Raw genomic sequence first — 13,690 nt, 5'->3', positions numbered from 1 at the left:
TTAATTTGATTTGGTGAAGGGAAAGATTACTCATACGAGCTTAACAACTTTAATCATGTGAGATCTTAACTTGATTTGATTTGATAAAGGATAAGAGTTTGATCATTTGCTTCCTTGATGCACTTGTTCTTTTTCTGCTTTTTTCTATTATTATGTTTGATTTTGTGGCTTTGTTGTCTGTTTATAGACATGTTAGGTGTAATTTACTTTAAATGTTTTTTTATCTAAATGATATTTTAGGAAAATTGATATCAAAATTATTTAAAATACCCTTAGATAAGGATGTTAAAATAAAAACCATGAAATGTATTTAAACTAAATTTTTAATTTAATTTAGTTCCAAACCTAATAAATTTTCAGGTTAGGTTTTGGGTTGACTATCGGGTTGGTTTTCTTGGTGACTTTGGGTGGATTTGTGAGGGAAAGAGGGTAGTAATTGGGACTGGAAAATTTGGCATATGGAGGATGTCGCTAGGTTAGAGATGGCAGTGATTTGGTCCGTTATGCCTCTGTTCCATGTCCATAGCTTAGGATTTATGAAGATGCGTCCTTTCAAAAGCTTCATGATATAAAAATCAGTTCCAAACACACTCGTACACCAGGCGGTTTCTTCCTCAAAACTTAACGTTCCACGGAACCTCTATTTTTTTTAATATACTTCCAATAAAAAACGAAGAATTTGATTGTCCATGTTCAAACTGTTTGACAATCAAAGTTGAAGTTGCAGAAGAAGGGAAGCCAATGGCATGGACAGAGGCAGTGGTGGTTTCTGTGCTGCGTTGGGTTGCTTGGTCTGGTGTAGCGGCAACTGTCGGTTTGCTTGAAGGAGAGACTGGTCCAGTGTTGTAGTGGCAGCTGTATAAGGACTTTGGTGAAGAGATCGTCTTCGAGTTCTTTGATTAAAAGCTATTGTTGAGTAAACAATGGAGAGGCTAGCTAGAACTGACTCTATGGGCGTGTCATTTTGGCAGTGAAGGTGATGATTGTGAGAAGGGACAGGAGGGGTAATACGATGATGAATGTGCGAAGATAAAAAAAGGGATAAATGGTGTAGATTTGATGGGTTTTCAGCCATGAGGGACAGCATCAATTTACTTCATGAGGAGAAAGTTGGGTCTTGCGTTTAGGGAAGCTACAAGGGATGATGATGGTTTGGTCTGGTGAAGAGAGAGACACAGATGGGAGTCCTGATTGCTTGCTTGCTTGCTTGGCATGGCAGTGTGGAGATGTTGAAAAGGAAGGAAGGAAGGAGACCATCACAGCTGGTTTTTTGGTTCACGAGGGGGGCTGTGTGCTTCAATTTGGAGCGAAACAGGATGGGACCCCTCCTGGAATTTTTTATGAAGGAGGATGAAAATTCGTGGCTATTTCTGTGGTAGATTTCGGGTTGGAGAAAGGGGAGGATGAAAATTCGTGGCTATTTCTGTGGTAGATTTCGGGTTGGAGAAAGGGCTTTGTTTTATATATATATATATATATATATATATATATATATATATATTATTAGCTTTCTTGTCTCCTTTTCTCCTAATTTTCTCTCGGTTATTTTGTTTCGAGAGGATTTTTTATTTCTTTTTTTTTCTCTTGTCTTTTTTTCAATCCTTTTCTCTCCAAATTCTCAATTTTTTTTTAATCCTAACTTTTGAATTTATATATTTTATAGGATTCAAGAATTTTACAGTGCATTGGAATACTTCATAGCTAATGAACTTGGGGATTTAGACGAACATTTTCCAGGGGACCTTCAAAAGGCTTGGAGATTCAGTGAAACTTCTGAAACGGGATCCTTGTAATCTTAAAAACCAGGTGGTGATCCTTTTAGGTCATACCTAGTGATATGAAATTAGGTGAACCTTTTAAAAAGGGATCCTTGTAAGCTTAAAAATCAAGTGGTGATTATTTTAAGTCATCTCTAGTAACACAAAATTTGATGAACCTTTTTAAAGAATCTCTTGTAAACTTGAAACTTCGGTGAATCCTTTGAAAGATCCTTGAAGATTTTAACTTTGATGAATTCTTTTAGAGGATCATTGAGAACTTGAAACTTCAGTGAATTCTTTAAAAGGACCCTTGAGATCTTGGAGCTTTGAGTATACTTGAATAGACAAATGGTTGGTGAGTATTGCCTTGAATCTTTTCTTTTACCTTTTTTTTTTTTATTTGTAGGAATGACTTCTACTCCCAAAGTAAAAGTCCAAGATTGTCATTAAACATTCACGTTGTAATAGCCCGACCTAACATGCTGTATATTGTCCTCTTTGAGCCTTACCGCCCTCACGGTTTTGTTCTTGGTGACGCGAGCACACTTCTGAGCATGACGCTATAAAATGCGTACAACATGTTAGCGACCAACACTACTCATAAAGCCCTGACTCTGGATGCTCGCTTCCGATGTGAGATATCACAATCCATTTAATGGATGGATTATTGATACTACAGATTTTAGTCAAATGAAAAAACACATTTACTTTCCAGGAATTGATGTGAAATACCATCATAGTAGCGAGACAAAACTACTCAAACTTGCAGTACATGAGCCCATGACAAGTCCTTACCATGTGGGATAACTCCACTTTCAGAATTAGATATGAAGACCATTAGTGAGTACCCAACAAAAGCATGAATGGTGTCAGGTGATGTTGTTAGATCATTAACCATTTTTATGTTTTTCTTCCTATCACAATAATGTGCAGGATGCTCCACAAGCCTATATGGCAAACTTGATCAACAAAAGGAAAGTTATATGGGGAAATAAACTTGATTCACGAGGAGGAATTAAATATCTTTGAGGATTTTAGGATTGGTCTATAGAAGCCTACCAGGTACTATTAAAGAAAAATAACATATTGGCATATGCAATCCATTTAGCCTCTTTTGGTTATCATCATCTGAATAACATGCATTGTGTACTGGTAGAGACTTTGTGATGTTTTGAAAATAATAGAGAATAGGAAAAGGCAACAAAGCCCTTGGAGGCTTAGAAGTAGGTATAAATGAATAAGGGGTATTGTGGTAATTGAATAAAACTTGATAAGTATAAATAGAAAAAAAAGAGGAAAGAGTGATCTTAAATTTGAGAGTGAGAGACGGCTGGAGAGAAGAAAAGGAAAAGAAAAAGAAAGGAAAAGAGGGAAAGATAAAGGAAGGAGAAAGAGTTAGAGAAAATAAGTATAAAGATAAGATTTAAGCTTTGATATGCATAAATGTGCTTTCTTTTAGCTATAAATTTCTGTTTTGTTGAATATTAGGTTTTCGAAGATTTTGTTTTGGGTTGATTGATGAATTGATTTGAATGTCATGGGTTGATTGTTATGGGTAATTAGTTATTTGATTGATTTTGAAAGATTTTAGGTAAAGATGATGATTTTGAGTTATGATTTATTTAAATGATGAATTTAAGTTAGAAATCTTGATATAACAGTAGGTGATCTGTGTAAATTCTGGGTTTGAGGTTAAAGATGATGAAATTTCAGTTTGGTCCCTCAATTTATGAAAATTATAGTTTAGTCCCCAAAATTTGGAAAAATTACAGATTGGTCCCTGGAGCATAATCCGGGATTCTGGATAGAATTAAAGATGAATTATGGGCAGAATTCCAGTATAGTGATGAATTTATGACATTTTCAATTTGGTCCTCCTATTTAACAAAATTACAATTTGACCCTAACAATATGATACAATTTTAGATTGGTCCCTAGTATAATATTAGCTTTTTCAGATTGTTTTGATAAATAATTGAGGGTTATTTAGTGAATTATTATCAAGTCTTATTATTTGTTTTTTTTATGAATTAGATTTCGGGAAAACCGTTTAATTTTTGGGTTTTTGGGAAAAATAACTAGTTTAGTTCAAAAACATATAGGGTTATGAAATAAACCCTTAGTTAAGTGTATTAAATAGGTTGTACATTCTTTTTTATTAGTTTTTTAATATGTCTCATTTTTATTCAGATAATCCTGATATTCTACCGGTGAGATATCAATATGATTTTCATCGGTATCTGCTTTCAAGTTTTGTTTGCTTTCTATTCAGGTGAGTGGATAATTTTCTATATGCATGAGAAATATTATAAATATTTGAGTTGTAAATATGAATTGGATCATGCTTCTTGATAATATATATGTTGATTATTATTCTTGTTACGATAAAGCATAATCAATTGTTGAATCTGAATTCTTGATATGAGCCAATATATATTTTGAATTGACTTTTGAATTGATAGCTCCTTATTTGATTGATATTATGAGTTGAGCTTTGAGATATGAATATATCTATTTGATTATGATTATGAACCTATGGTATACCAGTTAGAATACCCATGCTAACAAGGCAGTGTTAGTCTTTATGCATATCATATCTAAACCCTAGTTAGTCGGGGGAGTCACCAACCTATGTGGACTAATCATCCCACAGTACGAAGCCTCATGTTCATTACATTTTGATTTTCTGATGAGCTTTACCTTATGATATTCTTGTTATGGCCTATTTGAGAAACATTTCTATAAGAACCTAAAGCTATAATTGTATATATATTCCTCATTGTTGTATTACCTCGTGTATGTATATTGAACGTTATCTACTCACTGAGTTGTTAAACTCACCCTCTCATTATTTATCTTTTTTAGGCTTATAGCTTGTTAGCAGGTCATTTTTGTTGGACTTTTAGAACCTGTTCTTTGGTTCTAATTTGTGCTTTTCCTTTATGTCTAGTTAGTGCTCCACAATTATGAATCTGTATTAACTCTTGTATTAAGACAATTAAATTATATTATGATGTTAATTTTGTTATTAGTGTTACATTGAACTCTGATTGAGTTATTTAAATGATAAGTTTGTACGTAAATTTGGGTTCGCATAGATATGGAACCTTGGAGGTGAACCTTGCCTATATGTTGATCATGGATCCGGGAATCGGATCGTGATAGACTTGATGTCCTGTTAAGAACACCTTCTTGACTCTAAGGAGTGAAATTAGGATTTTCATTTGAGAAATGTGCACCATCACTGTCTTATTTAGTTTGGAAGAGTACTACGAAGAGATTGTCTCTAGTTTTGAAGAGTTCTCATATGTTGAAGGTTGTATTACGAAGAGTTAAAGCCATATTTGTGAGTGTGTGTGTGTGTATTCCTCAATGTTGTATTATATTGTGTATGTATATTAAACATTATCTGCTTACTGAGTTGTTGAACTCACCCTCTCGTTTTTTACCCTTTTCGGATAAATAACTTGTACCAGGTTATTTTTGTTAGACTTCAAAACCTACTCTTTTATTGTAATCAATGTTATTCCATAATGTCTAGTTAGAGCTCCGCAATTATGATATTTATATTTAACTCTTGTATTTAAGACAATCACTTTATTTTATCATGTTGCGTAGAACTCTGTTTTGTTTATTTAGAGAGAGAGTTTGTATTTTTTGGGTTCGCATGGGTTTGGAAACCTAGAGGGTGACCGATTATGAATCCGAAAATCAGGTCATGACAACAACTAAGGTCGACTAGAGGCAGAGATAGAAAAAGGTGGCTCACTAGATAAAGTTGATTTCAATGCTCATTGTTTCCACCAACAAATTTCCTTCCTGAACTGTTCTAACATTAAGCTGGATAAATTGACTATGAACTAGAGCTTACCGAGTGTAAGTTGCCAACTTGGACAAAGGCTAGCTACAAGGCAGAAGCCTGCATGAAGCTTGCATTCATTAGTGAAAGACAGCTAGCGAGGAATATGCATGATTCTGGAATGGAGTGCAGTAGAAAAGGTATCAGCATTAGGATCTCTGTATGCAACACATCACTATCACATTCGTGAACACATTTTGCAGAGTCAATATGTGATGTGATTAGGCATGTAAATCACACTTGTAAATTTAATGATAGAAATTATCCATGATCCACAAAAAGCTATACAAAATCTCCCCCGATTTCAATGAACAATAAGTAATGATCTAACTCTCATAATAAAATATCATTCCACAAACTGTAAAAAAACTATTTGAAATTGTGATAGTGATTGTGGTTGAAAATGTTTTTCACATACAAATACATTAAAATAATATTTTTTTTATTTTTTAAAAATTATTTTTGATATCAACATATTAAAATGATCTAAAAACATAAAAAAATAATTTTTATCAAAAAAAATTTAAAATTTAAAATTTAAGGTATATAGTTTCAACCGCGTTTCCAAACAAACTGATGCGTAATGTTGGACAAATGCTTCAAGATTTCACCTGACCACAAATCTGTCAGAAGTTAGATATAAAACTCCTGCTCCACACTAAATCATGACTAACACTACCTCCGAAAAATAAAAGGAAAGAGTTCTAGACAATTAAGAAAACTAGAAGGTAAAATTACCATAAGAGTTTCAATGTCTGTCACCATGTGCGTTTCCTTTCCGAGTCTCAAGTACAGTACTCTCCTACTTTTCCTTGGTTGAGTTGCCAGACTTTCCAACATCCTCATCTCTCTTAGATAACTTAAAACCTGTCACCTCAGCTGAAGTCTCCACATCCATGTCGCCAGAATCAGCACCCAATCCCTATACTGGAGAAGCTTCCATGTCCGAATCTTTTTCTGCAGTTCTATCATCATCCTCAGAATCACTTTCACTGGAACTGCCATCATTCTGAAGAGACCCCCCTCCAGTTTCCTCAGTTCTGACACTTGCTTCCACCATCTCAGAATCTTTACCTGGTATCCACTGCTGCAGTGGAACTGCGTCAATAATAACTTTCCCCGTTCTCAATCTCTCTCGATAACCCTCCATTTCTATTTTGTATCTTTCTTTATCTCTAAGAGCTTTTTCCTGATAAACCTGATCATCAGAGAGAAATCAATGAACTAAAAAGGTTAACGAGGAGGAATGGGGACATAAAGGATGTGCTCATACAAGGGACATCAGAATTTCATACCGCTTTCTGAGAATCATTTATTTTGTTCCATAGCTCACCAATCATCCTACTGATCTCTCTATCCTTCCCTGGGTAAAGTGGTTTGAGTCTTGCATGCTGCTCAGAAAAGAAGAAATTGTAGCCGCTTCTGTTAGGTTTTGGATGAGCGGGGTCCCTTCTTTTTATCTCACTTTTCTTTCTACGGCGCCGGCGTCGTGTACCTGGTACTGGGTGTGTATTACCACTATTCCTGGCGGATGGTACAGGGTTTGTATTAAAACTATTGTTGGCAGACACACCATGAGGCTGCGGCACTGGCCATGATTGGTTCTGTGGTGCCTGATAAAGAACACCTTTGAGCTTCTCTGAACCTACCGTGACAGTAACAAGATACCCACCCTCAAATTTCCCATCAATTACCCCCACCACTGGAGGACTTGCAGATGATCCTGGCATTGCTACAACTGTAAGAAAGACAGCAACACCTCATTAGAAGCTACAATTTTTTCAAGGAATATCAGTTAGAAATAGGCACATGTAAAGGCAACTAACAAGCAGGCAAAATCAGATTGAAAATGCATCTGAACTTAAATCTCAATACATAGTATGGACTTCTCATTAAATGAGCATAGAAGACATGGAAAAAGAAACAAACATCAGAGATTGTAAGAAACAAAACTCGGAGGGTTTGCTAATGCCTTTCTGCAACAAATTTCTTCTTTTTTTTTTCTGTTTCTTCCACGGAAAATAGCAGATTCATAAACCAATTTTTCAGAATCATTTCCTACCAGAAAAAATGTACTTCCCATGATAATTGTGAAGCATTCTGCATATTCCAAAAACAGCCATTTTAAAGCCAATTTGACATTCAATTATTTCTACATAGTATGCAATTATTGACAAAATTTTCAGCAGATCAGCAATTAAATTACTAGAGATTTGTTGAATCCATGTTTGTTAGTGGGGAAATATTCCAATCCTAGGTAAACCTTTGAGAAAAATGACAAAGCAGCAGGTTGAAGAAAGAAGGGAGACCTCCACGCAACTCTGCAGTGTTTGTGTTTTTTTGCTTGACTGCAGCAGCTTGGTATTCTGGTGACGGCTGCACAGTCACGTGAGCTGAACATTGTGATATCAATGGACTCTGCAAAGGAACTACAAAAAGTAGTGTGGTGTTAAACATGAACATCCCAAACCAAGTATTGAAGAAGGGTTTCTTCAGTGCACTCACCAGGAGAGACAGGGCTCCAACTCCGAGCCTTAAAGTAGTAAAGCTGTTCATAGTGTTGAAGCAAGGAACCATAGTACTTGCGCAGCACGAAAGATGCATTTGTGGCCGTAGATGGAAAGTTGAAAACAGAAGTCACTTCTTTCCATCTTTTCTCTCTAATAATCTGCAAATTCATTAGGCAAATCAATGTCACTGCGCGGCCACATGGCTAATCTTTAGAAACAATTTATTCTTTCTTTGTCAGAAATCATTATTCAATCTCAAGTAAATTTAATCTAGACTTCCTTCTTCCTAGAGGCAATTAGATTCCATTTCATAAAGAAACATTTTGGACATTAAATTTGAAAATGAGCCACAAATTGTATTGCGCAATCAGGGTTTCGGTTTGGTGGAGGGGGTTGAGTAAGCCCTCTAACTGTGTATCATAAAATTGCGCGTTACCAATAGCTGTATCTTGCAGAAAGTCAGAAGTCAGTATCAAAGTCACCTAGGAACCAAAGGTAAATCTAGTTAAAATAGGCAAGTATATAATAACTTCATAATTATTCAATATTACGAGGTAATGACTTGTGCCTAGTCAGGTGATAGAAGACATTGCTTGAAAACATTGTGGAAGCAAAACATGCAGGAAACATATGATTTTGGCATTGCCACTGCAATAACCCTGTTCGAGAAACAGGATGCGGTAGAATCTGTAGTATCCAGAGGAAGATGAAGCGATGGTCTCTTTGAGACACATTCATAAGCTCTTAGTTTTTCGACAACTAAAGGGATATAGATTCCAAATCCACATCAGTGCTTTATATACAAGAGATTCTACATGATGCCTGCAAAAGGCAATCTAGTTTCATGAGTCTTTAAGAAAAACTTCCGTGCACCAATTCCAGAAGGATGCTCACGTGCATGACAAAACTGGACCTTAAGTCATCCATCTACACAATTTATAATCCAAACTATTCAAGAAAAAATGAATCAGACAACTTAAAGCAGTTTCATGTTACCTTCTCAATACCACCACGAGACGTCACCTCCACAAAAAGCCGATGCAAGTTCAGTTCCTTGCCCGCTATAATAGGGATCCTACAATAAAAAAAACACAATTCGGAATGCAATGATGGGACAGATAGCTCGAGGTCTAAGAAGCTATATTTTGCAATCCCCTCCATTAACATTTTGAAACTTCAAAAATTCTCGCGCTGAAAATGCAATCATCTTTATGAACTTTCCTGATTGGATTGATTGAGAGAGGAGTACATGCTTAAATTATTTGCAGTAAGTTTAAAAGAAACGGGCCAGATTTTAGGAAACCCTTGGTGTTTATCTTTGCATTGCAACTATAAAAATGTCCAAAATCTACCAAAAATGAAGAAATTTTGTTCAACTTTTCTGCTTTTTGTAATTATACTGTGCAATTAATGCCTCTCTCTTAACCTCCCAACTAACTTGTAACAATACAAGATTAAGATTTGTCCACGACTATCGATAATGGAAATTCCAATAATTGAACTTCGTAGATGAACTAAACAGGTTTGTGACTGCAGTTACTAACTAACAGAAGTGACTTGCAATGGAGCTGACAATTGTGAAACAGGAGCATGAGACAGGAATACCAAAGGATAGAGAGAGAGAAAGGACGACAACGAAGTGCTTGCACAGAACTTGGATCCTAGAAGCATAAACATGGCATCTAAATTACAAATGGTAGACAATAAAAAAACAATCCCTAAGCTGAAACAGCACCAATCAGAAATGTGAAGTTTATTATGAATCTTACATGAACTTGGTTCCCATGGCTGCATGAAACTTCTCCAAAGTTTCCATAAAAAGCTTAGTGCTAACTATAACATCCTCATATGTGGCCCCAGGTGCTGGATATTGAACATAGCTCATAACTGGTTCTCTCATGGGCAGTGGACTCTGCTTAGCACAAGAAGTTGATGCCATTTCCAACTCCTTTTCAGTAACCCCACATCAGTTTGTCCTTCCCTATAAAACCATTAGAAATTGTCCTATTTACACTTCACTACAGGCAAATCCAAGCAAAAAATCTAACGAAGAAAAGTGAAAGCGCAAAGAAGAAAGAGTTCAAAGAGATCAACAAACAAACAGAACTTGCAGGTGAAAGTAACTGCATGGCAGAAGATGGAATAAAAAGGAACTCATCAAGGATATTGCCAAAAAGCACAACTTTTTTTCTATCCAAAATCCAAAAGGTTAAGACTTTAAAAAACGCCATAGTTTCAAGAAATGATCACAAACCCTGTAGGGAAGAAGTTGAGTAGAATTTATTAAACAAGCCTAAAAGGCAAATAAAATCGCTATGCTGAACGCAGATAGCAGTCGAGTAGAAATTAAAATACAATGCTAGTAATGCAGTAATGAAACATAAGAAACTTGTTTGATGTTCATCAACAACAACCTCAGTTGATGTAATAACTCCCAGTGACAAGGGGAAAATACAAAGCCCAAGACAAGTGATGAATGGTACATCATTATAGCTGTCAAGGCCATGAATTTTTCCAGAGTACTACCATGAATGTAACAGCAAAAAGATAAGGTGACACACACAACCCTTTAAATCCAGTGATTATAAAGACATGCAGATCCAAAAAAGACATTGCTTTTTCTAAGATGGACAACAGTTTCACAGGCCTCTTACCTTGCCTGCCATTAAAGATATGGGTTGCCTAAGTAAATGCACATGCAAACACACGCGCGCGCGCACAAATACTTATCTTGGTATGTTACTACATGTAATGAAATCCTCTAGTTTCTTTTTGTTATCTGTTGCATTTGACACAATAGTGTTGCAGAGCAAAGGTTCTGGGGGTACTTGTCCATGAATCAAGAAAGCAAGGAGAAACAGAATCCACCTTCGTCTAAAAGACCCATCTTTGAATCTTCAAAATCAAGATTCAAGAACCAGACTTTCTTGATTTCTTCCTTAATGGAGGACAAATATATATATATATGTATAAATAATACAAAGAATGGATTTTTAATATAAATCTTTTAATAAAATGTGAATTAACAATGTATTTTAGTACTCTTTAAGGTTCATGTGTTATGTTTAATATAATGATAAAGAATAGAAACCCAGATGTGGAATTAAGAGAGATTAGCAGAGAGTTTAATATTATATAAGCACAAGAGGCTTTAGAGGAAAAAAATAATAAAAAGAAAAAGACTTACCTACAGTGAGTTAGAGAGATAGAGAGAGGGAGATATGCACAATGATATGAGAATATAGAAGAAGCTTTTAATACTAAACCCTATTTAATTAACAAAAAATAGAGGAATTATCAATGTATAAAATATGTTAATCTCTCTCTTAATTTTAATTATTTTTGTTTCCAGGGATAAGAATAGATGGAGAAGAAAACCTGACCTAAAATACATATAAAATAGAGTAAAGTACAGTTTTATCCTTGTTAACTTTACATTAACGGGTAAAATCCAAGGATAGTTGTGGGCTTTTTTGTGATGAAAAATTATATATAATTATGGAAATATAATTAAATATTTAAGTACCACATATTATTTTTTTAAAGAAAATCGAAGTAGGAGGTGACAAAAACAAAACGTGTGCTATTAATAAAAAAAATGAAATAAAAAAAATCCCAAAAAATTAAGAAATGAAGGGACAATAGCTGCTTTGGGTATTTTTTCATGATTCTAGAATAAGTCTTCACCCTTACAGTTTTATATCTATTAGAAGTAATTAATATCCTTATTTAGTATATTTAATTAATAATATGCCTATTTTTATTGTCTTAGACAACTAAGAGTCATTTGTTTATGTGTTTATGTGGTTTAGGTTGTGTTTTGCCTTAAACCATAAATTCTTTCACGTTTGGTTAATAAAATAATTATATAGTTTTGCATAGGTTCACTTAAAATTCTTGGATTTGATTAAGAAAAATCTATATTTTATATATTTTTTAAAACTTATTTTGTAAGGTACTAGAGAAAAGAAGATGAGGCACAAGATTCAAGTCCTTGAAAATTTTGAAAAGAAAAAGGAATTAAAAAGATGCAACGTTTTTTCTATACAGACTAATATTGCAGAAAGTATCCATATATGTCATAAAGGTTTGTGATCCATATGTTTTTGGGATGTCTAAAGCAGTTTCATAAGACAAATTAGTTTTTATCATCAACGACATGAACATCGTGAACAAGGGGACCTAAGTCGAAGTCTGCATCAGATTAACTTCTTTCATGCTTCACAATTATGCGACAAAGTAATCTTAGTTTGGTCGCAGGTCTTTGTTGTCTTTGATGCCACCTCTTAAACTTGCATTGATTTAATGACTTTGCTCCCGTGATGTGATTCCACAAAGGTAGAGAAATGGTTTCTCACTCGAGTTGATAAGTTGAATTGTGAGCATGACTCCATATATGATTCGCGGCTCTGTTACTTGATCAAATAGACTATTATTGTCAAGTGATACCAGCACTTTCTCTTGAAATTCATCCTAGCTTCCGTTTCTATTGATGCCTTCTCCTCTTGGAGACGCAGAATCATTGTCATGGCCTCGTCTGCTGCATTAGCAGCAGCACTTCTCTCTTTCTCGAGCTCGAGGTACAAAGTAGCACGAGCGGCATGTTCCTTCTAATGCTCGTTCCAAGACGCTAATACTATTCTTTTCGTCGTTATCAAAGCAAAGCTCTCCTTGTGCTTTGCATTTCAAATCATCACCAGGTAGTTCAGCCTTCTTTGTGGGCTTATTTTCCTTCATCAACAGGCTCACTTGGTTCAAAAATCATTAGAGTACTGTTCCTACAAATCCAATATCTACTGAAGACTCCTTGCTATCTGAAAACACAAAACCATCCACATTAGAAATTTGCAGAGCATTCTTGATCATGCTCCGAACACATCTTAAAAGCATAGAAGGCTTATGCCAACTCTCAAAAACCACAAAAAGAAAAAGGAAAAAAAAAAAAAAAAAGGAAACTTAAATGCTATCTCCTAAAAGAAAAGGGAAAAAAAGATTTTTGAGTGTTTGGATATATAGTGAGTAATTACATGTTTATGTTTATGTTAATATTTTCTTTTACAGAGTTTACAATGTTGAAGGTTAGTGATAGAAGGCCTAACACCTGCAAAACAATCTCTTTTAATAGAATTTAGAAATTCTCGATTAATAAAGTCAATAACTTCTTTTATGATAAATGCTTTGAAAATTAGAAGTATGAATACTTAGAGAATACAAATTTGTTAATTCTTTTACCTAAGTGGTTCAAGGAGTATATATAACCAATGAACATTGTCATGTTTCTTGAACGAAGGGGTTGAAAAGTTATTTTCTCCTGATAACAATAATGAGAAATAAATATTTCTTACACAATATTAATAAGAGATGAATATTCCTTACACAATACTAATAAGAAGAACGTATCTCTTACATAATATTAGCGATGGATAAATTAATATATATTACATAATATTAATGTTGATGAAAATATAATAGATTTTTATAAAGTTTTTATATACCTAGATGTGTATAGAAATAATTATTCTTAACTTTTAAAATTTTATGCTAAAAATAACAAGAATAAA

At 34.5% G+C, this 13,690-nt stretch overlaps 1 protein-coding gene across 2 annotated transcripts; it reads right to left on the bottom strand.

Annotated features, from left to right (window-relative positions):
• Window positions 1–6,148: 6,148 nt before the first annotated feature.
• LOC18095228 (high mobility group B protein 15) lies at window positions 6,149–11,403 on the bottom strand. 2 transcript variants are annotated; one of them, XM_024598801.2, is made up of 7 exons: window positions 11,317–11,403; window positions 9,899–10,110; window positions 9,126–9,204; window positions 8,125–8,287; window positions 7,929–8,048; window positions 6,915–7,357; window positions 6,149–6,817 (listed from the first exon to the last, which is right to left on the bottom strand). In XM_024598801.2, the coding sequence occupies exons 2-7, from the start codon at window positions 10,066–10,068 to the stop codon at window positions 6,542–6,544; spliced, it is 1,251 nt and encodes a 416-aa protein (XP_024454569.1). In that variant the 5' UTR covers window positions 10,069–10,110; window positions 11,317–11,403; the 3' UTR covers window positions 6,149–6,541. The 2 variants fall into 2 exon arrangements, with proteins under 2 accessions (XP_024454569.1, XP_024454524.1); XM_024598756.2 differs by lacking the exon at window positions 11,317–11,403 and adding an exon at window positions 10,384–11,288.
• Between the last annotated feature and the right edge of the window lie 2,287 nt (window positions 11,404–13,690).

This window comes from Populus trichocarpa, chromosome 1, assembly GCF_000002775.5.
Source record: "Populus trichocarpa isolate Nisqually-1 chromosome 1, P.trichocarpa_v4.1, whole genome shotgun sequence".
Classification (NCBI taxonomy): Eukaryota; Viridiplantae; Streptophyta; class Magnoliopsida; order Malpighiales; family Salicaceae; genus Populus; species Populus trichocarpa.
The sequence above is the reverse complement of the archived record's forward strand: the minus strand, read 5'-3'. Positions and strand labels throughout refer to the sequence as shown.